At 35.2% G+C, this 27,415-nt stretch overlaps 2 protein-coding genes across 5 annotated transcripts in view; one reads left to right on the top strand and one right to left on the bottom strand.

Annotated features, from left to right (window-relative positions):
• Window positions 1-5,984: 5,984 nt before the first annotated feature.
• LOC144979878 (dual specificity protein phosphatase 12-like) lies at window positions 5,985-23,819 on the bottom strand. Of its 3 annotated transcripts, none has more exons than XM_078927117.1 (8): window positions 23,570-23,785; window positions 20,738-21,034; window positions 15,303-15,416; window positions 13,996-14,132; window positions 12,100-12,193; window positions 10,189-10,384; window positions 9,464-9,512; window positions 5,985-8,812 (listed from the first exon to the last, which is right to left on the bottom strand). In XM_078927117.1, exons 2-8 carry the CDS (start codon window positions 21,001-21,003, stop codon window positions 8,151-8,153), a joined length of 1,518 nt encoding a protein of 505 aa, XP_078783243.1. In that variant the 5' UTR covers window positions 21,004-21,034; window positions 23,570-23,785; the 3' UTR covers window positions 5,985-8,150. The 3 variants fall into 3 exon arrangements, with proteins under 3 accessions (XP_078783243.1, XP_078783242.1, XP_078783241.1); XM_078927116.1 differs by having other exon boundaries at window positions 8,015-8,812; window positions 23,737-23,819; XM_078927115.1 differs by having other exon boundaries at window positions 8,015-8,812; window positions 20,738-21,005; window positions 23,570-23,806.
• A 427-nt stretch (window positions 23,820-24,246) lies between these two features.
• The window catches only part of LOC144979877 (carnitine O-acetyltransferase-like), a 55,271-nt gene continuing 52,102 nt past the window's right edge, over window positions 24,247-27,415 (top strand). The window contains exon 1 of one of the 2 annotated variants that reach the window (XM_078927111.1): window positions 24,247-24,444. In XM_078927111.1, coding sequence (XP_078783237.1) covers window positions 24,409-24,444 — 36 coding nt within the window. In that variant the 5' untranslated portion in view covers window positions 24,247-24,408. The remainder of the gene's footprint in view (window positions 24,445-27,415) is intronic. The other variant, XM_078927112.1, reaches the window with a different exon arrangement.

Genomic DNA, 27,415 nt, shown 5'->3' with positions numbered 1-27,415 from the left:
TCAATTGCAATTAACACTAAGCACTGGTAGAGTTAAATTAAATGATTTGCTGAAACAGACGGACACAGTATGTGGTAGTGCCGCGCTGAGGACCGGTCCCACGGTCTTTTAGCTGTGAACCGGAGACCGGTCCCATAGTAGAAGACCGGCGGCGGTCCTCACTTCTTATCACCTTTCAACGGTCTCGCGCCGTACTAGGCTACTTCCCCAGCGATTCGTTGCCTCGGTTGCCTATCTTCCACCAATCACCACCCATCCCACTTAATTAATCGCACCCACCCCCCTTTGCCATACACTAAACGACACAGACGACCATACAGGCAGACGACCACCTCCCTCCACTCCGCAAACCGCCCTTTCGTGTGTGAGATGAGGGGAACAGGAGGCGCACGCCTTGGACGATTCCATTATACGGGGTAAATTTCAAAATTTACTACACCATAATGATCGCAATGACAATGATCTATGATGAAGGCATGACCCCTCTTCTCTAATGGTGTTATTGTTTGAAATGTATGTGACTACTAAAGTTGTGTGTGTGTGTGTGTGTGTGTCGAACCTAGCAAGTAGCAAATCCGATTTTTTGTTTTCTTTTGTCCATCTCTTGTCACCACTCCTTTCTATCGCATTGTTGTCATTTAAAATAATACAATAATATTAAAATTTCGTTTGGTGTTTTTACTAATCAAATAATATGAGTTTCATTAGTTTCTTCCTTCCAAAAAACCCAGTTAGTTATAACGTCTGAATTTTAAAAAAGTCCAATAGAATATTTGGGGACCCCGATAGCTCAGTTGATAGAGCACTCTCTTTATACGCAAAGGGCCAGAGATCGATCCCGGGTGCAGTCAAGTTTTTTTCTGAATCCCTGTCTACTCAGCAATGAATGGGTAGCTGAGTTTGTTAGATCTGGCGAAAAGTCACCATCGACCCCTCATATTACCTCATCCACCCCCTCTTATTATAACTTCACGTCTCTCGAACTCTTCAATGCTCGCTGCCCTCTAATGTGTGTGTGTGGGGGGGGGGGGGGTAGGAGTTGCGTGTGTGTATCAACGCCACGAACAACTCGATCAACGCCTTGGGCGATGCCATTATCTCCGTTAATGGGGATAAATTTCAAATTTTATTAAATTATCGAAGTAACAATGAAGTACGGTGAGCAAATAAAGAAGGCATCACCCCTCTTCTCTAATTAGGTTACAATTTGAAATGAGTGTGACTACTCCGTGTGTTTTACTCCTGTAGACCACTGTTTTCATCGTGTAGCGGTCTTTAATGGTTCAAGAATGAACGATCCCACGGTCTCAAAGGTCAAAACGGTTCGAATTTCCAACAGTCTCTCAGGAATGTTCAATGTCGAAAAGGACCGGTCCTTGCGGTTTTCATTTCCCAAGGACCGTAGGACCGTGGTCCTTAAGCTTGCCAAGGACCGCCCCGCACTAGTATGTGGACAAAAGAGGATTCAAAATTATGAGGGCATATAGTTTATTCCAAGTAGCGACCTCATTCTCCTTATTGACCAACTTCATTCAAAACGAACCACACTGTCCATACAAGTTATATAGAATCATTTCCTTTCCTCCAAGAATACACATTTAGTCATTGTCTTATAATGTCATAACATTGAACTCCAGTCAGTCAAATTTAGAGATAAAACAATTAAATAACAATCAGAGTCAAATCAGTATAACACCACAGGTATACCACAGCAAGGTCATTTAATTCATGAGAAACCATTGGCCATATATATCTGGACGCTTCAGTCTATAAAAAGTTAACACATTCACTTGTGCACAAAAGGAGAACTTGAACTGACATTATATTACTTATTCAACATGCAAAAACATGAGTAATTGAGATGGATTTCATGACACCTATATGACACTATAAAGACGGCAATTACTTGAGACAACCACACAAAAGCAGTATACATCTTCAAACAATAATGCCTAACATTCATAAAAAAATCAAATTTTGACTTGAATCGTAAGGGATTAAAAAATAGAAAACAGACATCAAACCATTGAAAAGTCGGCTTTCAAATGTGCCCAAAACTACAGTTAAATGCTTTTAAAAAAAAGATTAATAATATTTTCGTCTAATGGTTTATATTTTATTCCTAAACTGATAATTGGACATAATTCATGACACACAGCCGTTTATTACACTAGAAATCTTTCACTTTAGTTTACTACCGCCTCACCCCCAATGGGAACGACCCACCGTCGATGACGGGGAGACCACCGTGTGTTTACGTCATAACAGATGTCCAGAACGTGAGAACTGGCCAATATTTATCCCTGCAGGTAGAATGCACCGCTTGGATTTCATTGTCAGTCAGGCTATACGACAGATTTCGTAAAATCGTTCATTTTTACACTGCAATTGCTGACCATACATTTCTTCTATATTTTTCTATTTTATATGCATATAACGGCCACATTTTCATCTTCAAGACGCAATTATTTTCATTGATATCAAGAAATGGTGAGTATACTTTATTCTTTCTTGAAAAATGTATATTTTTCTATTTAAAATTAACCTGAAAAATATTTTTAATTGTTTAAAAAATTCAAATTAATGTTATCTGAGTTTTGTTACCCTAACACATGATAGTAAATAAAAGAGTAATAATCTACTTTTAATAAAGCATTTATTTCACCGATTTGTAATGACAGGTTTCTGCACAATGAATGTGTAAACACACCTTGTCTAATTCTTTGTTGGCTAACAAAATAGTCCCGTATTCAGACAAACTCCAGAGACATAAGAACACGAGTCCAAGTGTGATGATAACGTTGTTGTTGTTGTTTTATGGTGATGATGATGATGATGATGATGATGATAGCGCAGTAATAGTAGTAATCGTAGTAGTAGTAGTAGTAGTGTGTAGTAGTAGTAGTAGTAGTAGTAGTAGTAGTAGTAGTAATAGTAGTAGTAGTAGTAGTAGTAGTAGTAGTAGTACACACACACGAGAGAGAGAGAGAGAGAGCGTGTGTGTGTGTGTGTGTATAAAACTCATGTACGCACATTTTTAGCACGGAACGATTTTTATTGCATTGAACTTTGAACCTAAAACTAAAACTTTCACACGATTTGCCATTTCGTCTTCACGATTCGCACCTTCCCTCGATATTCTTCTACATCGCCCGTTGATACAGTCAACGGGTGTGAGAAAAAGCGATGTGATTAAAGGTGGCGGATGATTGTGTAACCTCAAAAGCCCGGTGGACTGCGCTACAAGGCCGAACATTCGAGGGGATATGTGATTTGAGTGGGAGGGGCTTAATTGACTGGCCGATGACCGACTGGTGGACGATTGAAATTATAATTGTCTTTTTCAGCAGCCAGTTGGAAATGGGTAATTGTAAACATCTGATTGGCACTCCATGGATAGAAAGCAGTTTGGATGTCATGGGATGAAATTGCTGGAGAGGTGGAGTAAATTTGAAATGAATTGAAAGTAATTTGGGGCGTTGTCTGGGTGTCAAATAAGACTCTCGCAGACCGGTGATAAATCAATTTTTTTGGCCGCAAATGCTACAGTAAACTTCTTTCTCTATCTTATTTTTGCTAAAAATATTTCAGAGTGGGTATATAGGCGGATTCCATTTTGAATAACGGGCATTTAGAACTATATTTTAAAGGAAAATTATTACGTTATTATTATTAGCAGGCATCTAGGCGATCACTATCGTATTATTACTAACAATCAATAATACTATTATAACTCTTATTATTACAATTCTTCTTCTTCTTATTATTATTATCATCATCATCACCATCATCATCATCATTATCATCATCGTCATCATCCTCATCACCATCATCATCATCATCATCATCATCATCAATAATAACTAATGATTTTTTTTCTTTACTCAGATGAATGGTCATACTGAAAACAAGCATTGTCTCAATGCAAATGGACTCTGCCGAATAAGCTGTGAAAGGGCTCAAATGAGATATGTGGTTAAAAAACATTTCATGCAAACTGCTCCAGAATTAGCAAGTGAAGTTCCACCGGTAAAAAAAAAACAAAAAAAAAAAAAGGTGGTTGATTAATTAGATGCTGTTTCTGTGACATGTAACAATCAGCTGTTCCTTAAAATAATCGTGAGGTTTTACGTATGTTAATAAAAAGTATAAGAATGTGTTAAGATCTATAGCAGACCATTTTCAACAAATTTCCATTTTAAATAGTATTAGTATTAGCTATCTGGTCGGCCTCCTTTTTTTTTTTTTTGTCGCGGCACTGGAGAGAGAGAGAGAGAGAGAGAGAGAGAGAGAGAGTAAGTGTGTGTGTGTGTGTGTTGGTGTACATAAAACTAATTTATGCAACGTTTTACCACGAAACAATTTTCATTTTACCACCTCAGTTTAATCTCTCATCAGTTCTCTCTGACAATTGAACTTTGAACCTATAACTTTAACACAGCTACGTCATTCCATCTTCACGATTCGCACCTCATCGCGATATTCTTTTATGTTGACTCGTGCTACAGTCAACGGGGTTGAGAGAAGAAGATAGATATTGAGTGACATCATCAAAAGCGATGTGATCAAAGCTGGCGGATGGTTGTGTAACATCAAAGACCAGTGACTGGTCTACAAGGCCTATCATATTCGTGGGTATGTGTGATTTGAGTAGGAGGAGCTTTCTTGACTTTGCTGATGACAGACTGGTGGACAATTGAAATTAGAATTGTCCTTATTCAGCAGCCAATTGGAAATGGGCAATTGTAAAAAGCTGATTGGACGCTCCATGGAAAGAAAGCGGTTTGAGGGACATGGAAGGAAAGTGCCGGAGAGCGTGGAGTGGGGAGGAGTAAATTATATTGAATGAATGATAGTAATTTGGGGCGTTGGGAAGTTAAATAAAACTCTCGGAGGCGATGAGTCAATTCTTTGGCCGCAAATGATTCAGTAAAATTCTTTATTCTTTCTTTCTTTCTATTTTTAATTCCTTTCTGTCAGGGGGACATATATGCGAATTCCATTTTTTTTTTAAACGGACATTTCGACAGCTATTTTAAAGAGAAATTATTGCGTTTTTCCAAAATTAGCAGGCGTTTAGGTGATAGCCACTATATTATTTTCATGAAAATGATCATTATTATTATTATTATTATTATTATTATTATTATTATTATTATATAGTTTAGATCTATACAAACGTCAAAGGAATGTATATAACATATCTTTTCCTAAGAAGTGTCAATTGCCATTACTAAAATCAGTTCGTTTTGATCATGTGATCAACAAACCCCTACAATTCGGTGATCACGCATTTTTTTTATTGCTGTCAAAAAATGATATTGCTGTACAGGTGAGCGGATATCTCAACAATGCTTCATTACAAAACGACTTTGGTTATATATTTCTACTCTGTGAATATTGATGATTATTGCAGTATTTCTCATTTATTTGTATAAACTCAGATAACTATGTAATTTTTGATTATATCGTTTGAAGTAAGTAAAATTTCTGACCCATTCTTATGGTTATTTCCTATAAAATCTAATCCCAAATGATCTACTAAAATTATATCAAATAAAAGTATGTAAATCACTAGTTATGACTCAAAAATATCTTATTGCAACATCTAATAGCATCTTTACTACGCCACTTTGAACTTGAGAAAAAAATCATCAAAATAGGAAAAATTGCTCAGTCTCCCTTTCGGCACAGGCCGTGACTCACCATCTGTTATGAACTAGCGTCCGGCAAAATTTACCTGTCGAACTAAAGTGAAAGCAGTAAACGGCTGTGGACATGGAATACTGTGGGAGAGAAAATGAGGATCTCACCAAGTCATGCCAAATAAGAATTTTACAAATAAAAAAAATTCATATCTTTTAAGATTTTACTGCCCGGACAACAAAATTTGGCATGTGTCAAGACCATCATTTTTAATTTACAATGATGCTTGTTTAAATCATTTTCTGCTGCTGTGAATTAAATTATCAATATGCAAATTACATCAAATGAATTTTATTGACAGCTTAAAAACCACTAAATTGAAGCCTCTCTTATGAGCAGCCTTAAGAGAATACATTATTATCAACCATGGCATTTAAGCAACTGAGCATAGTTGCCAACTTTTCAAAAATGAAATAAGGAATGCTCATTTGGCCCGGGATGAGGGGACGACATGTCCCCCCCCCCCCCCCCCCCACTTTCATCGAATCGCAACATAGAAAAGTCAGCCTTTTTAATTACTATTACTAACACTAACAAGTTTGAGATAACAGGCTAGTCCAAATGTTGCTAAATTATCGGGTTTAGTACCAGAACATTTGAGGATGGTTAGAAATGCATTACTGCCAACCTGGTACTTCACTTGAGAGGCCGTTTTGGGGTAAAAATTAGGTGAGTTCGGCTAAAAAGTAGGCGATTGCATATATGTTTTCTTTCATGTAACATAATGGTCTTTAAGTAGTACACAATAATAGTAGTTATAGTAAAATGCACCTGTTTTACTTTGACAAGATAAACACACCTAAAAATGGAGTATACTTATTTTTCTTGAACCTAAACCGTTACAAAAGCTTGGTTGAAAAAAAAAAAAATTAAAATCAGATGAAGATGTTTTTTAAAGGGATTAAATTTATATTTCATAAATTAATAAAGGGAAATAATCATTGTCATGTTTAATCTATATAAGCAATTGATTTTCTGATTGAATACCTTCCAATCAAAGATGTGGATTTCATTTTACTTTTAATTAAAATAATATTTCTAACAAATAAGGAAAGTATCAATACTGTCTTAGAATATTAAAAGTATATCGAGGCTAACATCCTTATTCTATGCAAATCTCCAATACATTATGAAAGGTTTGAGTAAAAGACAGGCGTCATATAAACAACTGGAATTTTTTTAATTGTTGAAAATCATTTATGATAGAGGCATAATTCAAATTCAAGAGCTACACAGGAATGGGGATTATGCTGTGCTGATTTAAACCCTGCTCATCCTCTCTCACTGGACACTAATAATAATAATAATAGTAGAAGTAATAGTAATAATAATGGATCAATAATAATAATTCATTAGGCTCACATGCCTTGTTTACCACAAATTAGTAAAAAATTACAAAATACGGATTTTGAACTAAAAATAAGGACTTACGGACTAAGGAAGTCAAATACGGAACAAATCCGTTTTTAACGGAACGGTTGGCAGCTATGACTGAGCAATACCATGAAATATTGCAGCAATTAATTACCATCAGCGGCATCACAGATTCCCCCTGACCGCTACCTGTTCCACCCATGGGCTGACCTCACTAGTGGGGTCGAGTTGACTTAGCTCTGAAATATCGCTCAGAGGGGAAAATGCCACGCAGTGAAGTATCACTTTCAATCAACTATTTTGTTCTCTCCAAAGATAATGCATTATTTTAGAAATTTACATTTTTTCTCTGAAGTGGAGAAAATAAAGACTCCCTTGCCAACAGCAACATTTAACATGTAGGATCGGACATGATGCCTGTTAGGTGATATTACAATTTTTTCGGACAGAGACAACGCTGTGAATGGCCAGGTACTCATTTTACACCCTGAGTACAGTGAGATAATGTGAGTAAAGAGCCTTCTCCAAGGACTCAACTATGCACCGAGCGAGGCTTGAACCCAGGACCTTCCAATCCGAAAGCGAGTGTCATACCACTAGACCACATATCTGCACAAAGCTCTACTTTTCTACCAGATCCCATGTATTATGAACTTTGAAGCAACGTGCAGCACAATTTTAATCATACAAAGTTATAGTGATTACTATTTTTCTTCTAATTTAGAATTTTTAATTTTTATAATTCAAAGAGGCAGCTTTGCATTTTGCTTAAGTCTCAAAACTTTCCAATAACAGTTTTTATGATATTCTGTGCTTGGTTTTGAGTAAGTGATATGCCAGGTTGACTTTGTGAGACATAGTAAAAAAAAAAATTAAAAAAAAAAAAAACAGCGAAAAAAAAGCCCAACAAAACAAAATCAGCAACAAAAAATTAAGTATTTTGACATTTAAAAAAAACTAGAATGGTATTTCATGGATCAGAGCTTGGTGAATCCAAGTCCCATTGTAATTGTAATAATTATCACAAAATCATTCCAATCATCTATTTAACATCAGCTTGCCTACACCAGTCATGAATCTACATCCATTGAAACATTATTGCCACCTTCGACGGGTCCTCTAGGAGCTAAACCAGTGGCTGAAGAGGGAGACGGATTGTTGACAAAGGGAGCAGCTTGACCTACCACACGATGCCGTTGTGACGACGAAGGTCCTGGGAGGTGAGAAGGGGGAATTCTAGGAATCTCTCCTCCTCCCCCACCACCACCACTCTCTACTTCCATTGATCTCAAAGACAAACTACCGATGCCTCTATCCCCAATGCCATGAGTCGACGTTGATGATGATGATGATGATCCTGTCGACATAAGGGGAGCAACAGCAGCGACATTGGCTGTGTTGGACTTAGCGCTGAGTCCTCTGTTACCGCTACTGGTAGTTGGAGGAAAACTTTGGCTGGGACCCATAGTTTGGGATGGCCAGGATCTTTCTGAAATGTTTGTTGCTGCACCTGATGATGATGATGATGGTGATGAGGATGATGAAGGTGAAGCATCAAAGGGAGTTGCTACAGCTGCGGACATAACATTTCTCACTGAAGGTGCCACCACATTTGTGGCTCCCACCGGCATTCTGCTACTGGGTGCCACTGTCTGAAATGGGATCTTGTCGACTTTTCCTGTGTCAATATGGAAGGCAGGAGCTACCCAACTACCACAAGGGCATTTTTCTCCTGGATGGAATGAGAAAATGAAAGGCGATGATAATGACAACAAAATATATTTAATTGTGAAATATTATTATTATTTTTACCACTTCACATTCCTGCTGAAAGCAACGACAAAAGGTCAATATAATGTTTGTTAAATAATTGAATTTCCTAAAAAAAAAAAACACCTTGAGGAACCTGAAATATAATGATTTCTTTATACTTTATGAATACCCACTTTAAAATGTTTAAGAATGAGTGCAGTGAATTCAGTTTGATCGGGGGTCCCAATAGCTCAGTTGGTTGAGCAATCGCTTCACACGTCAGGGGACAGATCAACCAAGGTGAAGTCTAGATTTGGTCTGACCTCCCTGCTCACCCAGCAGTGATTTGGTAGCTGGGTTTGTTTGATCTGGCGTATAGTGTCCTAATCAAAGGGTAGCAAGCAATTGCTATTGTCCATTTCACACTACAGAAACTGGGATAAACTCCAGCTCTATGGGCCAAATGGATCTTAAGGAATAAAGGGACAGATCTATCAATTCAGTTTCCGCACATGACCATATCTGACTGCAATAACAATAATAACCAAAATTTTCTATCTACCTGTCAATAACAAATTTTAATTAGAATAAACCTAAAATACTGTAGGTAAAAAGGACAAAAATAACTTACCATACCATACATATGAGCCAATCTTGATATCACACTTAGGACAATGTAACTGTAAAATTGAAAGGAAGAGGGAAAAAAAATCATTTAGGAGGATGAAATGTTTATAACTTGCATTTAAAAAAAAACATAATCGAGTACAAACATAAAGAACAACCTCTGGCTTAAAATTTAAAATAAAGTTCTTTATATCAGCACTTCTTTAATTTATTGCAAATAGAAGCTTCAATAATATACAAAAACAGATGATGTAGACATTTTAGTTTCTGGTTTCCCCTTGTCCACAAAAACACGATGAATGAGACGCTAAAGGCGAATGAAAGATGATTTGTCAAACAAAGAAGGCACCAAAAAGTGAGTGTTTAATGCAAAGCGCAACACAAATACATTGGTGTCTGTTAAGCGTTTTGTACTATAGGAATGCATGATAGTTGAAGATTTACTCACAATTAATTGTTTTAAACTTCAGGCAAAGCAAGCATTTTCAAATGTCAACAGGCTTATAGGCTCTGATATAGAACCTGATAATTTGCTCAGATACAGAACCCGATATTTGCAACTGCCGACATGAATCAATTTTACTGACCAAATTTTGATTTATCTGACCTAAACATCCATTATCCGACCAACCAGCACAGCAACCATCCGCAACTTATCTGACTTGCCTGGACACCCTGACTATAAAAATGTTCATATTTTTTCTCTCTTTAAAAAAAAAAATACTTTACCTTCCCACAAGTCTCATTAATCTTCCCTTTCATCCACATGAGTGGATCCACAAATAATGATCTCTGGCAATGTCCCTGTTGCTCTTCTGAAGGTCCCTGACAGTGCTTAGTGGGATCTGCACCCCGCCAGCCAAATGCGCTCTCCCCTTTTCCCACCCTGTGAGAAGTGACAGCTCCTTGCCGGAACAAGATGATTCTGGAAAAAAAAAAAGGTTCAAAGTTCTAAAGAAGAAAACCCCACTCAGTAACAATAATGATAATAATAATAATAATAATAATAATAATAATAATAATAATAATAATAATAATAATAATAATAATAATAATAATAATAATAATAATAATAATTAAACAAAATGATGATATTGATAATTGTAATGATACTACTTATTATGACTATTATCAATATTTTTACTGATTTCATTATTATTATTATTATTATTATTATTATTATTATTATTATTATTGTTAAAATTACTATTATTATTATTATTATTAGTAGTAGTAGTAGTAGTAGTAGTAGTAGTAGTAGTAGTAGTAGTAGTAGTAGTAGTAGTAGTAGTTGCATGTTATGAGTCCTGTTTGCACCCATACAATATACTTCACTCATCGTCGATGGGCAAGTACTCAATCAAACAGGAGTTGAGGGGAGTGATATGTGAATGGATAAGTCCCAGGAATGGGAACTGATTTAACTATTCAGAAAAGGAACTGTAGGAAATCGCAATAGGGGAAGGCCAAAGGAGACATGGAGAACAGCGGTAGATAGAGAGATGACATATCCTAGGTTGGACCTGGGGGAAAGTTCGAAAGCTGGTGGAAGACAGAAGTCACTGGTGCTCCCAACTATACTGTAGACCTTATATGTTAATGAAACCCCACTGAGGATCAAGTAAAGTAAGCACGTAAAAGGAACTGTTAGAATTTTAATATCTTATAAAAATCCATAGAAACTGAATAATTTTGCAATCAGAGCAATGGATAGTACTAGTATTTCTTATACATTACTTGTATACATAATTTCTCTTAATAGCGTGGACAGATCGAAGACAGAGTATCTGTGCACTGGACAACAGAGAGCAGGACCATCAATAAAGATAGGAGAAGAGGATGTGCCAGAGACAAACCAATTCAAATACTTATGAACACTACAAGGAGAATGGGGGTAATGAGATGGAGGTTAAGAAGAGGATCCAGGCAGGCTGGAATAATTGGAGGAAGATAACTGGAGTTATGTGTGACAAGTTATGCAGAATTTCTGCAAAGCTGAAAGGAAAAATAAGACCAGCAATGTTGTATAGATTAGAGACAGCAGCTATGACAAAGAAACAAGATAAAGAAGTTGAGGTAGCAGAAAAAAGAATGTTGAGATGGTCACTTGGCTGGACAAGAAAAGATAAAGTGAGAAATTAACTAATTTGAAGGTTGACTGAAGTGAAGAATGTATAGTATCAATAAAGATGAGAGAAGATAGATTGCAATAGCTCGGACATGTTAAGAGATGAGAGAGGAAGTACGCGAGAAAGAAAGTATTGGATATACAATTAGCGGGAAAGACAGAAAAAAGGATGCCCAAAGACTTGATGGATGGATAGGTTAAAGGACGATATGAAAGAACTGGGCCTGGAGGAAGATGATGCTATGAACCGAGATGTATGGAGATGTGGCATTCACTATGGAAACCCTGCAAAATGCGGGATAAGCTGAAAGAAAAAGAAGAGGAAACTGTTCCACTGTTCCACCATCATAAGCTTAGAGCAGCATTGCACAATGATACGATCTTTTTTTTGTACACAAGAGTTACTAGTCTCAAATCCCTTGCTCTGTTATGTGGTTTTTCCATTCTTCCATTTGGATAAAAAATGATGGTGACACCAACTCGAGGGAAAAAAAACTTCTTACTATTCTTACCTGCATTTCCGACATTTGTAGTAAGCATCGTTTCCACCAGAGCTAAAGTCAGTTTCTAACAATAAGCCTGACAAAACATCCATATCATGGGAACCTGGAATGGGGAAAAAAAAATCACAAAATAAAATTCTCTTAAGAAAAAACAAGCATAATAAAGCAGAAAAAAACAAAAAAAACAAATAAAACAAAACATACAAACAAATAAAAAAATGTATTCAATAAAATGAACCTATGAAACAATATCAAATTAAAAAAATCTCCCTCCATAAAGTGACCTTTTTATATATTACCCCTAATTCCAAAGCCATTAGCAACCCTGAACAAGACAATACATGCAAGGGGGCTATTATGATTTTTTTTAAATGTTTTTGAAAGAGACAATGCTGTTACTGGTAATGATTTTACACCAGATCATGGTGAAAAAAATCTGAGAAAAACACTTTTTCCATAGACTTAACATTGTGGGACTTGAACTCAGCTCCTATAGGTCACAAGATGAATGATTGCCATACTACTGGACCACAAAGAAGCATAAAAGAAAACATAACGATAATAAATGGAAATAGCCTACCATCAACACTTCGTAAATCATTTCTGTAAAAGGAACATAAATAAAATCTTGTTTAAGTCATAAGTCAAAAGTTTTGATTGTTTACTTCTGTCTTGACAGCATTAGGTTCTGTCCCTGCATTTTTTTGCATTTCAAACGCCAAAATTTGCCATAAAAAATGGTAAAATTTGCCAAAAATTTACCGCTAGTTTTACAAAAATTAAACAATTAAAACAACATGTACGGTAAAAAATTGACACAAATAGGGCATTGTGTAGAATATTGATGTCACATGTCAACATGAATTTATTTACATTTTGAATGGTTTGAAATAATATAATAATAATAATAATAATAATAATAATAATAATAATAATAATAATAATAATAATAATAATAATAATAATAATAATAATGATGATGATAATAATAATAATAATAATAATAATAATAATAATATATCAATAATAATAATAATAATAATAATAATAATAATAATAATAATAATAATAATAATAAAAATAATAATAATAATAATAGCCATAGTAAGTAAGTAAAAAAAAAAGAAGGAAGTAATCAAAATAGTTTATGAACTATTTAGCTTTTGGGAAATCAAAGTGAACAATCGCATAAAAAATTCAAAATTTGAAAAACTAATTAAGGAGAGGAAAAAAATAACTATTCACAAGGAAAGAGAAACAAAATCCATTTTCCAATGGGGGCACATTAAATTTGTATTCTCTACTTACTATCCAATTTTAAGCATTATTATTATTGCTTTATATTTCAATATAGGCCTAATGGGGTTTTGAATGAAAAAAAACTGGAAAAAATAATGAAAAATCATAATCATGTCATGAAAACTAAGTGCCAATTTTGGATGCTAGCATTGAACGTCGCCGTCTTTTCACAATTTTTCATAGCTTTTGTTTTTTGTTTTTTTAAAACAAAAAATCATCAATTTAGCCTAAAAACAGCGAAAATTGCGGCTTTTTGCGGTCAAGGGTGAAATTTGCGGCCGCGAAAAACTGTGGGGACAGTAAGTTTAAGCAAAGCGAGGTGCTGAGTAGATATGAAATTTCACCTGGGTGCATGCCTTGCTGTTGGCATCTAAGCACTGCCTTGAGCGAGAAGCCTAGCCTCTATTGCATACTTTACAGCTCAGCACCATGACTGAGTCTTAGGCCTAAGCTATCATGATCATTAAAAGTAAAATACAAATTACTCCTTTATGTCAATAAAAAGAATTTTTAAAAAGTGTAAACGGAAAGAAAGTCTTGGAATTCATCATAAAAGTATATATCATAGCGAGTCAATCCATCTGGAATGTTTTGCAATATTCTTACCATTAACATAATGACCACCATGAAACCTGTCTGCCAATTTACGCAACTGCCATGACCGGTAGAATGGGTGTGTCTTGATGACCTGACATCCCATAGCTTGAAATAAATCTAGCTGTTCATCGAAACCTTCATTAGGTCTGGTAAAACAGAAGGAGAAGGGCAGTAAAGTGATATATAAGAGTGAAAACCAAATTGAAGTGAAGACTTATAACCTGAATACAATAGACAGCAGGCAGCAAACAAAAATATCAATAATAATTTTTGGGTAAACAATCTATGTCAATGGTTCATACAATCCCCACCCTTATTTATCTTCTTTTTTTTATTTTAATGATCTTTTAAGTAGTGATATCAATAAAATGTGCTAGGTGGCCAAGCCAATAGCAACATTTAACAAATTGGATGAGACATGATGCCTGTAAGGCGCCATTGCAATTATTTTGTTTTTGAAAGAGACCATGCTGTTACCAATCAAGTACTCATTTTACACCTCAGTATAATGAGAGAATGTGAGTAAAAGACTCAACTTTGCCCGCACAGTTTAACATTGATACAGAAGACTGCTGAATATCTGGACAATGATTGAAAGACAACCTCGTTGTCTCTGAGCTTTAAAATTAATTTATGGATCATCCCCCCCCCCCCACACACACACACACACAAACACATCGCCCCTTAGTCATTGTCTCTAGCGTTTTAGTATGACCCACCTTTCCTTGTAAATATTGAGGAAAGCTTTTGTTATTTATATTTGCATAACCCAATCAATGATGAGTAATGTAGTTTAGTCAGTACCACTCATATACTCTCAAACACAATTAAACGACAAAACATTTATCTTTAGAACTGTGAAAAAAAAAAAGAAAAAGAAAAAAAAAGTTGTTTGAATATTAATGATGGATTGATAAAAACATGTTAACATATATTTCAAAACTTCAGAGACAATGACAAATCTGTTTTTGATTGTTCTTCTCTTTTGTATTTTTTTGTGATGAATGGCACACATCAGACTTCTGAGAAGCTCGTAGCAATAATAAATACAGTATAACTATGTTCTTTATCTGTTTTTGTGTGTGTGTGTGTATGTGTGCGTAAAAGGAGAGAGTGAGAGAGATAGAGGGGGAGGGGGGAGAGGAAAGGAATTTGCCGCAGATTGGTGAAATAAAATGTATTAATTCTAGAAATAAAGCAATTATAGAGAAATGAGGTGTGGAGGAGAAGGGGGGGGGGGGGTTACACAGAGTAGTTTGTCTATAGATATGGAGAAAAAAATTTTTTTTAAAAGAGAGAGAGAGAGTATTTATTACCGGACAGAAGGACGACTTGAGATCATCAACTCAAGGGCTTTGTCCTTCCTTATTGACATCTTCTGCATCAGGTATGCACAAACAATGGTGGCACTACGGGACATTCCTGCTTGACTGAAATTAGAACATGCTTTTATACAAAATGTTCAGTTCAGTGACATTTCATTACTCCAGTGTAATCTTTTCTTTTTAAAAAATAGGGTTGAGGTTAAAATTGTTCCATACAGCCCATGTTAAATTTTTGCTAACGAACACAGAAATACTGACAAATCTAAAAATTATAAAACTATTTTTCTCAGATTGATATACAAGTAACTTGCAAACCTTTTTAAAAATTAATTTTAAATTAAGGGTAATTAAAATAATTATTATAATATCGATAAGGCCATAATGATCGGTCATTTGATGTTGGGAATCACCATACGGCCACCCTGTTGCCAGATTTATTTGCATGCACCTATAGATTTTATTTTATAATATCGATTTAGAGTTAATAGGTTTTAAAACCTTTAAATACTCTCTGTAAATTTCATGAATAGAGACAATTTATCCAAATTATATAAACAACATTCAATGTTAATTGATACTATTGAGTATTAAATATCTAATACATAAATCAGCATCATAGTCAATATTTGTAGTATAATTATCTTTATTTAGATTTATTTGAGAGATATGTCATTTTATTTTCAAGTTCCACACAAATTTATATATTTCCTCTTTTCAATGAAGCAAAAAATGTTGGCTGAAGACTGCCCATATAAATCAAATTTTGCTCATCTATAGAGTCTGCGTTGCACGGTGGAAAGCGCTATATAAATGCTATTCACTACACCATTTCAACATAATACTGTTTTGGGGCAATGGGTCATAAATTCATTTGCACTCATGAAGCTTCTATTCATTAAGGGGATCCGCGGGACCTATGCTGCTCAAATTATGAGATTCAGAAAAAAAACACACCAAAAAAAAAAAAAAAACGATTTGTTTTTGGTGATTGTTGTGTAAAAAATATCTGTAGAATCCATTTTCTTAGGTTTCAAAACTCAATTAGGTGTCTAAATCTCCTAAAATTACCCTTGATTAAGGTAAGGGTAAGGGCTGATATAAATAAAATAACATGCATTTTTGCGTTTATCTCAAAATGTCATGCTTGACTAACTATTCTCCTTATTTTAAGTAGATCTCAAAAGGTAACTGCCAGAATTTGCTGTAATTTTGTAGCAATGACTATGAAAAATGTTTTTTTCTCTTTTTGAGGAAATTTTTTGTCTAAAACCAAAGCCCTATCTCCACTGAGTAAAAATGTTTTTGAATTTTGAAAATCCATTCATAAATAAACAAGTTATCCAGTTTCAAAGGTGTCATTTATTTGGATGACCCGCAAAGAGGAAAAAAACGCGAAAATATGGGACGCTTTTTCGGCATTTTTTTTCGACCTTTGGTTGTATCTTGAGTCATAAGTGGATTAAAAGATTGAAACTTGAAGAGCAAATTAGGATGGTGTTTTGTAAAATACGGGAAAAGTACTCGTCATATTCATATGAAATTTTACAACCAAAAGAAGAAATGTTCATGTATTACCTTGTCAGCGAAAAAATCTCCACGCCCGGTAGTTTTAGAAATATTTTACTCCAAAGAGTAAAAATCTATTTTTAACGGTCTTCTGCTAATCGCACGAGTTTTGTCGCTTGACATAATCTAAAATGACCTTTTTTCTAACTGTGTGCCAACTTTTAGTCATATTCATCGATAAACAGCGTCGTAATTAATTTTTTAAAATAGCATATACGAAACGGCTTCGTCCCATATTTCGACGCAAATTTGGGCACTTCGTGAGCGAAAAAGAGGCCCAAAGATTTGTGCGGGATAGTCATTGCTAAATTTTGCCACAATGTTTAACTGATGTAAATTTATCACCTTACAAAGAGATTTTTAAATTAGCTCTTTTACTTTTTTGAGTTAGGGCATTTTTCTCTGTAATTATCCTCTAAATTCAGATACCTCGATATAGTCCAATAATAGAACACTTTGAGGCAGATAATGTAAAACTAAAAGTATGATATAGAAACTCAAAATCAGCTTCTGTAAGGTGTTACAGAATGTCCTTAGGATTTAACATGCCAAATATCAGGCCTTAAACTAGATTATGTTTTGAGATCTACTCAAAATAAAGTAATGTGTAAAACGCTGAGTCAGCATTTTAACCATGTCACCACCAGATGAAAAAAACATGATATTTTTTTGAGAAGGTTTTCTGCATCATTTTAAGCAAATTACTACTCTTATGTATATATAAACAAGCAATAAAGATATCATATTGACTTTTGTAATACACCATAGCCAACCCCCTTAAATGTCACTTTACTTGATCATCTTTTAGCAATGACTATGAAAATTTTTGTTTTCTATTTTTGTAGGAAATACTACTCTTAAATCAAAGCCCTATCTCCACTGAGTAAAAATCTTTTTGAATTTTGAAAATCCATTAATATATAACAAAGTTATGCAGTTTCAAGGTGTCATTTATTTGGATGACTCACAAAGAGAAAAACATAAGGAAAATATGGGACGCTTTTTCTGCGTTTTTTTCTGGTTTGTGGCTGTATCTCGTTTAATATGTGGAATTAGATATCAAAACTTGGCAATTTTATGGCAAAATTTTCAGAAAATATGATGAAGACATCAGACGAGTTCTAACTTGTATAGTTTTAGAGCTGTATGGCTAGGGTCAACTATAATTTTGTTTTAAAATATACATAACCCATAATATTGATCATTTGGAACTTTTCTGAAGTGTAATTTTGTGTCTACAACCCATACAAATGACACGAAAAATGCCTAGTATTTATTTGAGAGAGAGAGAGAGAGAGAGAGAGAGAGAGAGAGAGAGAGAGAGAGAGAGAGAGAGAGTGTGTGTGTGTGCGTGTTAATCTATTATCCCTATGACATAACAATGAAACAATACCTTAATTTTAAAAAAGCGTGCGAGGATTTGTGTCATCACTCATCGCGAACAAAGTTGCCAGATGGCCATGTGTGTGGCCAAATATATAATTTTGTTTCTTTTATTAAATTTTATTCATCTATTTTTGTCTCAGTGGCATTTATCCTAGTCTATTCAATTTTCTGTTTGTTAAAATTTAGTTCATTTTAAGTGGGCCAGTCTTAATAGTGAAAGCCATATGATTTTCTATTTAGCCACTTATGAAGTCGAATTTGGTCAGGTTAAAGTCTGGCCATCTGGCAGCCTTGCCTCGCTCACGTCATTTTCGTGTCGCGCGACGGGGGAGCAAAATGGCCGTCTCCATATTTTCACCATTGAAATGCAAATTGGGTTGATGTTTTGTAAGAATACGGGAAAAGTACTTATCATAATCCAATGAAATTTGAAATATAAATACAGTAAAATTACTTTAAACCGAAAGAAGCTAAACCGAAAAATACCTTAAACCGCAAAGAATTTAATAAATTGTACTAGTTTCTTCATTATCTTTGTACTAATTCTTACGATGAACCGAAATACTTCTAAGAAGGACTTTCTTTAAACCGAAACAACTTGAGAGCACCTTCCCTTTTTCTCTATCTATTTTTCTTCAAAAATTCGGGAAGGTGGCACCACATAATAATGCCCGGCGATATTAAAATAAAGAGCGTAAGTATAAGATGAGGGTGAGGGTTGGGGGTAGGCAAACACTTTGATCACTGCACTTGGGTTTGGCCAGCACCACTATTGAAGACTGGAAAAGGAAGACAACGGGTGACTGGCAGGCAAAAAATGAGGAAAGAGGGGAGTTGGGGGGTAGAATCATGCAAGCGAGATGTTCTCGCTCGTGTGTTGATGCTTTGGAACTGACCATAAGGAAGGGGGTGGTAGACAACTTACCATTGACATGCCATTTCATTTCCACTTTGACTGAATGTGTGTGTGAGAGGGGGGGGGGGGGGGTTCTATGTAATTAGGCATTTGAACCTAATGGCTTTTCAACAAAAGAGGGGTGTGTAGTAGACAGCTTAGCATTGACATGCCTTTTCATTTCCATTTCACTTCACCTCTGAGTAGCTGCGCATCATTCATTATCAATTATCGCACAAGAACTTTCGATCTTATTTTAGCTTTGCATTTTACTAAAAGAAAGCACTGTGCTTAAACGTTGAGTTTAAAATCAAAATACTATGTGAAGTCGATGAAAAAAAGGTTGATCAAGACGGAGACATGTAAAATACACGGCATCCCGAACTCAACTCTTTCAACAATTTTGAGTTGAAAACGAAAACCGCCAAAAATATTTTAAAAACACACCAAAAAAAAAATTAATTAAAAAATAATAATTTTTAAAGGGGTTACAAAGACAGCATTTATTCAACAACTACATTTAAGGGGAAACCCATGATACGATTAAATGAGCAAATATCTTAAAAAGTTACTCCCCTTGAAAAACATCGAAAAACGGGAACTTGCTTTAAACCAAAATGTCTTTAAACCGAAATGGTTTAGAAGGTCCCCAAAATTTCGGTTTAAAGTAATTCTACTGTAGAAGAAGTGTGCATATATAACCTTATGAGCGACAAAATCTCTCCTCTTTGTAGTTTTAGAAATATTGTACTCAAAAGAGTAAAAATCTATTTTCAACGGTCTTCTGGTAATCGCACGAGTTTTGTTGTTTGACATAAATCTAAAATGACCTCTTTTCTAACTGTGTACCAACTTTCAGTCATATTCATCAATAAATAACGTCGTAATTAATTTTTTAAAATAGCATGTATGGAACAGCTTCGTCCCATATTTTGTCGTAAATTTGGGCACTTCGTGAGCGAAAAAGAGGCCCAAAGATTTGTGCGGGATAGTCATTGCTACATCTTTGTGTGGTAAATTCCAAAAGAAATATTGAATTTTGCTCTAATTCCTATTATTATAGGTTTGGACAGTCCCACTACCCAATGTAAATCCAGTTAATCTGGTTTGGACAGTAGTACCGTCGAGTACCACTTGCTACATAAACATTCCTTTCACCAAAACTGTGTACTGATCTCTCCCTCACATACACCAATAAATATTAACATGCAATGCATCAAATTAAAGATCCTTTTTATTATCTTCAATGTGATATTGGTTTGTCTTGTGTATAATTATTAACTAATGTGTAATTTAAGATCACGGAGCTCAGAAATTATTGACTGAAGATGCAGCAAAATTATTACCACATATAATATTGATGACTAAACTTTATTACAATAAATACTCAATCAAAGTTGTCCATGGAAAAAAGATCCCTGTCAGGGAAAATACAAACAAACAACAACTAAATCTTCTCATGGCAAGATAAAGTCAGAAAGTAACCACAGATAAAGGGGGATAGAAATGTTCCAATCAGTCAATAATAGTAACATCCCCATGCCTTGTAATGAAAAGGTAGGGTGATGGTAGTACTCACCAGTGAACAAGTACACGGCCCCCTGCACTCCTCGCCTGCTCTATGAAGACAAAAGTTTCTGGAAAGGAACTTAGCAGATCACATTCTCCAATATCCAATGCTTGAATGTGTTTGTAGGTGAAGTGTTTGGTTAACTGCTCTGGAAGTGGGTCGTCATCAATGGACAGAATGTGGGTGATTTGTTTGTCTGATAAGTCCTTTTCATTCAAAGCCGCTAGAACTCCCCCAAGGTAGAGACCCTCAATTATGCTGTTCGATATCTCCATCTCTTAGAATATGGAGAACAGAGTGACTAAACTTTAAAAAAAAAAAAATGATGATGATAATGACAATGATAATAATAATAATAATAATAATAATAATAATAATAATAATAATAATAATAATAATAATAATAATAATCAAAGGCATAGGCTGATATGTCGCTTGCAGCTTCAGCCACGTATTGTAAAATCAATGTATGATGGCCAGTTATTACCCAGTTTTGTCACAATTCTATGCGTATTGTTTTAGTTTAAAAAAAATATTTTTCATATCTCTCTCTCTCCCTCATTAATTCCCGAGACTTAAACCATGAACTCCTCCTCCTCACAAACATCTCATTACATTCATGATACGATAATCTGACAATCCTACTTTTGTCTGTACTGTAGCTTACTTTCGTCTCTGTAGACTCTCTTTCACTCACTTTTAATAACAAGAGGTCCTGATTGCTCGGTACTACACTCGCTTCACAAGCAAAGGGACCATGATCAATCCTGGGTGGAGTTGACATTTTTTTGTTGTTGATCCCTCTGTCCACCCAGCAGTGATTGGGTAGCTTGGCCTGTTAGATCAGGTGGAAAGTACTTTGTGATAGACTAGTGTCTTATCCAAACGGTAGCAAGCAATTGCTATTGTCCATTTCACTTCGCGCTATAGAAACAGTGATAAACTTTGGCTCCATAGGCCTATGACTGAAGGACTACTTTACTACTTTTACCAACAGGTCACTGAAGTAGCCAGTTGATCGGAGCTTTGGCGCTAGAAAACTAGGCTGCAATCAAACCTTCATTTACTGTAGCCCGAGAGTGACAGTGACAGCAAGTAAAATGATAGTTTGTGAGTATATGTATATTGTGTTTGTGTGGGTATTTGTCCATGTTTGTAAGAGAGATAGAGTGTGTGTTTCCTAGTAAATTTACTATGACTAAACATGCTAAAAGTGCTTTACAAGGGGTCCCTGGCCAACAGTAACAGCAATGCTTAACATGTGGGATGAGAGATAATGTGTCTGTGACATATGCAACTGTAAGGCGATAGTAGGGAGGCCTTCCGAAACTCCTACATTCCCAGTATTCTTGAACAAGCACTAGAACAAGAATACTGGGAATGTAGGAGTTTCGGAAGGCCTCCCCGATAGTACAATTTTTTTTCGACATAGACATCTTTTAATGGCCAGGTACTGATTTTACAACCAAGTAAGGTGAGAGAATGTGAGTAAAGATCCATTTCCAAGGACTAAACTTTGGCCTTTCAGGGCCCTGGATACCACTAGACGATCGATGTCTTCAGTGCAACCTCATGTCAGAGTATTCCGTGTAGGTTCCCATATTATTCAATTATTCCACCATAAACAGAATGTGAGTGCAAGAGTGTGCGAATGTGTGTGGGGGTGCGGTTACAGTTACAGCTAATAACATATGTTCAATTCCCGCCTCTCTCTGTAGTAAGAAGCGAGCATTCCATTTGTGAGTAGGTACTAGGTACTTAACATGAGAGTGAAAGTGAGAGAACAAAAATAGGACTGGTGAGAGTCGAGAGGATACAGATACAGACACGCTGTTGCTGTATTCCCTCACACTCACATGTAGATGCTACTTAATTATATTATTATAACAATAACAATAATCATCTTATTATAATGATAATGGAGCTAAGCACCAAAACATTGACAATGTAGACTGTAGCTGTAGCACAGTAGCTATATTTCTAAATTCTATTAAGTAGGCACTTTGATAACTCCAGTCCAGTGGCCGCCGATAGGCTCACTGTAAGGTGAAACTCGTTTTTTGGAACTTTATTTTTGACCCTTTACCGTGTTGGTCACCATGGCGTTATTTGTGAACCTATGTGACTAATTTTGGTATCATTATAAAGGGCACAAAACAAGCTTTCTAACGGTGTATTTCATTCTCAATTCCTGATTGTATTTCTCAGAAAACTTATGTAATAAAAATTTATACATTTTTGAATTATAAGAACTTTTTAAATTATGGATACATTTTAATTATACTTCATACATCGATAGACAATTAATTGAAGAGCATCTCTGCCAAATTTAATCAAAATTGATACACTCGCTCATTATTTTATTTTTCCCGCCACCAACCCCACTTTTTAGGACAAAAACCTCATATTTTTTCCCATTTTCATTTATCATTAATTTTTTCCATACTTTCCATACATGAAAATGATTTATATGAAAATAAAGCTTATTTTCTGACCTTTAAAATGATATCTAACACTTGCCATTTATTTTTTAATTGAAACAAAATTACTGAAAACAATAAGTGGGCCATGTTGACTGCAAGACTCAAAATTTCCCGATCGCCGCGAGATGCTGGTTTTGAGGCAGCAGTGAGATCACAGATTCTCTCTGTAAAGTTGACAAAAAATTTCAGTAGAAAAATATAAATAACTCTGGAACCGTAGGTCGTAGAGAAACAAATAAGGTATCAAATTTTATGTTTTTTCAAGTCCCATCCCCCTGACTGAGTCAAATCAAGATATTTTGAGTTTAAAAATTTTATCAAAGTGCCTATATTAAGTTATTAAGTCTAAGTAAGAAACCCCTCAAGAAGTCAAATTTGGATTCTTGATTATTGGGAATTGGGAACCTATATAAATATATCTTGGCTGTTGTTATTGCCAGACATGTCTGCCAATAAAGAAAAACGATTATTGTTGGACACATGTTTTGATAGTCTTAATCTTAGTAGACGTAGAGATCTACTAACTTCTAGTTCTATCTAGATACTAAGTCTCGTCTTGACTAAACAATCTGTCAAAAACATCCTTTATTTTCTACTTTCGTTTTTCCCCATTCTGCTGAATTGTTGTTTTCATTGTAAAAGATGGCATAGTTTGTCTGAATTCTGAATTATAAATTCGAACAATAAAATTATTAAAAGCAATAATTTTATTGGGGACGTTACCAACACATATCTGTGAGGGTCGGTAGAGCAATTGCTGATTGTACACGAATCAATAAACAATTTCAGAGCCAAACTGATGAAATATCGTGTATTTATTTATTTTCTTTATCACTGACTAAATGTTTACGACATACGGAGAGAAAGATAAAGTGAGTAAATGTGACTCATATATAAGGGAAAAACACCGTGTTGTTCCCTTATATTATATGAGTCACATTTACTCACGTTATCTTTCTCTTCATTTTATTGGCTCTCATTTAGGCACCTCTCGTATTTTGGGTTTACGACATAGAATGCGACCCAGAGAAAGATGACCTTTGAACTATGACATTATTGGAACAACACTTCGACCGAGCTGACTTCTTTCTAAAGCCGAGTAAAGCTTCTGAACTGGATTTTGTGGGGAAAAAAGTTGAACTTTGTACTTTTGCTTGAACCCAAACATTTAATAAATTCTGCATACTTACGACCATAATGCTTCGAGGCCTTCTGAAAAAGCCTGTTACAGCGGTAAGTTGACAAAAATTGATTCTTTCGTATTGTAAGTTCACTTTGACTTTGGCATCTAATTTTTTTTTTCCAATGTACTTTCCTAATCTTATTCAGACATTTATTCATTCTCTCCGATTTTTCTATGAACTCGGAGAGAAATAATAATAAATTAGTTGCATTGGAGTTCCAGTTCTTTACTTAAATATATGTTATTATTCTCATTCAGATGAGGATCTTTCACTTGTCATTCTCCTCATTCATTTTCATTGTCATTGTCTCACTCTCACTTCACCTCTCCTTGATCTTCCAACTTGCGTGGCCTTGAATGAGTCTCGATTCTGATGTGACTTATGGTACCCGAATAACTAGATTGTCATCAATTGAATGATAGCGGGATTGTTTTTCTTCTTGTAAATTTTAAGCAAGACAAGGTCAAATTTTGGTCTCTGTCTATATAACTATATATGTCCTAAGTTCTAGTCTCTGGATCTTCCAGAGACTGAGACCCAACCTTTTTTATTAAATAAAACTGCTTTTTTGATGAATATGACAGTGATATAGTATGAAAATATGAATGAATTTTAAATGATGTGCTCAAAAGGAGTTGAAAATAAATGTTTTATATAACATTTAAAAAAAAACCCAGTGAACTTCTCATTCAATTTAGAAATTCATTTAAAAGTTAGTTATTATTTGTCACTTCTCGAAACGGTACTATGTCGGGTTGCCCTTATTGCTTAGAATGAGATAAATCACATATTTTAGGACTGAAACTGAAAATTATGTTTATTATTATTACCACATTCAAAGCCTTTTATGTCCTCATTCAATTTTCTTCATTAAAAAAAAAATAAATTAAAAAGCATTTCTCTGATATCTAAGGGAAGAGAACCACAACCTCAGTAGCCAACAAATAAGATTGATTTTCTTTCCCTTATAAAACTTTAAATGATAATATTGAAAGCATACATTGCTATCCAATCACTTAAGATCTCAAGAGAAAAGCTTGATAATTTTTTTTTCGAATACTCAAGGAATGGTAGGGATAATGGATTCATTGGATTAGAGTAAACCTTTATTTGTTTTTTACTTATTTAATTTATAAAACTCTGGGCAGTGCACCAATTTAGTCCTTTGAAAAGGTCTTTAATCACATTCTCCCACTACACATGTTTAAAATGAGTACCTGGTTGGTAACATGGAAAAGCATTGTCTCCTGTAAAAGAAAGATATACCTCACAGGCATCGTGATGCTGTTGGCCTGATCCCCTTGCAAAGCGCCTTTGTCACATTTTCATTTAGTAGATATGGGCTATATAAAAGTTCAAGGGTTTTTTTGGGGGGGGAGGGGGGTAATTTTCATATATGTAACTTGATGTATATATCACAAACAAGTCGTAAGGTGCATCACTATGATGGCAGACATAGTTCTGACACAGGCTTATGGTTATTGGTTAGTCAACAAAATTGAATGACAACATTTTTTCCCCCACAAATGAAACCAGATGCATATCAGCATCTGTCATGTCAACACATCGTTTTTGGCAAATATATCTCTTTTACAGTAATACTTTGATCTCTCCCCTGTTGAGAAAATGGTTGAATTCAAAGCATGTGTCATAGTGTATTCCTCTATAGAAAAAACCACCCCTCCTAACTTTACAGAACTCCGACAGAAATATTTGACAACCCTATCTTTGCATGCCTTCAATAACCCTCCCACACATTCTTACAAAGGCGGGAACAAGGTCCTTTTCTCATATTTGTCCGTCTGCATGGAACAACATTCCACAGAGCACTCGGGAGTCCAAAACATTGTTTGTGTACAAGAAACCCTTCTTTTTTGTTGTCGTGTAATTTTCTGAAAATGATTTTGTGTTGATATAAAGTGCCAAGTTGAGAGAGGGTACCATGCACTATTTAAGTGTTTATTATGTCAGGCTGAACAAGGTGCTAAAAAAGTTAATATAAAAGTAAAAGTGGCCAGACACATTAAAAAATGTTTCCACTTTAACTTTAAGAAACTGTTAGGGGAATGCTTTTGTTACCGATTATGTCCCCTAAACCCCTTCCCCCCCCCCCCCCCCCCCCCCCCCCCCCAAAAAAAAATCCCCAAAAAACTAGAGCTTTTGTATAGAGAAATATCCACTAAATGTGCTCAAAGCGCTTTACAAAGGGTCCCTGACCAACAGCAAAACGTAACATGTAGAACGAGACATGACGCCTTTTAGGTGATATTACAAAAGTTATGTGGGACACTATTATTAATGAGGATAACTCACAGGGAAACAATATTCTAAAGGGGTTATTACTTTCTAAGAGTGAACAACACTCACAAGTCACCCGACTGAGAGAGAAAGCAATAAAAACCGCAACACTTGGGCAACAGTTTCATGTGAGTGGATTCTTGTAATTTTTACTAAGTCACTGATCAAAGGACGGAAACAGTAGTGACACGTTCACTCAAATATCAATTGTTTTACTTCAATAAGACATAGCTGTATATATATAAGATTAACCCCAAGTTGTTTTTTTTTCTTTAAACATGGACAGAGAAACCAATTTTAGAATAGAAATCACCCCTACATAATACCATTTTGAGGCGATAGGTTACATTATGATTTTAAAGAGGGCGGGGCATTTGGTACTCACCATATCAAATACAGTTTTTTAAAGTTCGGCGATGTGGTCTTGGGTATGACTCCTGTCTTCGGACTGGAAGGTTACATTTTATTTTTATTGGGGTGGGGCATTTGTTACACATCATATCAAATACAGTTTCTTAAAGTGCGGCTATGTGGTCTTGGGTATGACACCTGCATTCAGACCGGAAGGTCCAGGGTTCGAGCCCAGCTTTGAGCAATTCATAGTTGAGTCCATATAAAAGGCTCTTTACTCCTAATTCTTTCACCATGTAAAATGTGTATCTGGCCGTTAACAGCGTTGTCTCTTTCAAAAAAGAAAGGTAATATCATCTGACATGTGTCAT

The sequence above is a fragment of the Berghia stephanieae genome, chromosome 9, assembly GCF_034508935.2.
Source record: "Berghia stephanieae isolate SIO BIC M18660-M18661 chromosome 9, UCSD_Bste_1.3, whole genome shotgun sequence".
Lineage (NCBI taxonomy): Eukaryota > Metazoa > Mollusca > Gastropoda > Nudibranchia > Aeolidiidae > Berghia > Berghia stephanieae.
The sequence above is the reverse complement of the archived record's forward strand: the minus strand, read 5'-3'. Positions and strand labels throughout refer to the sequence as shown.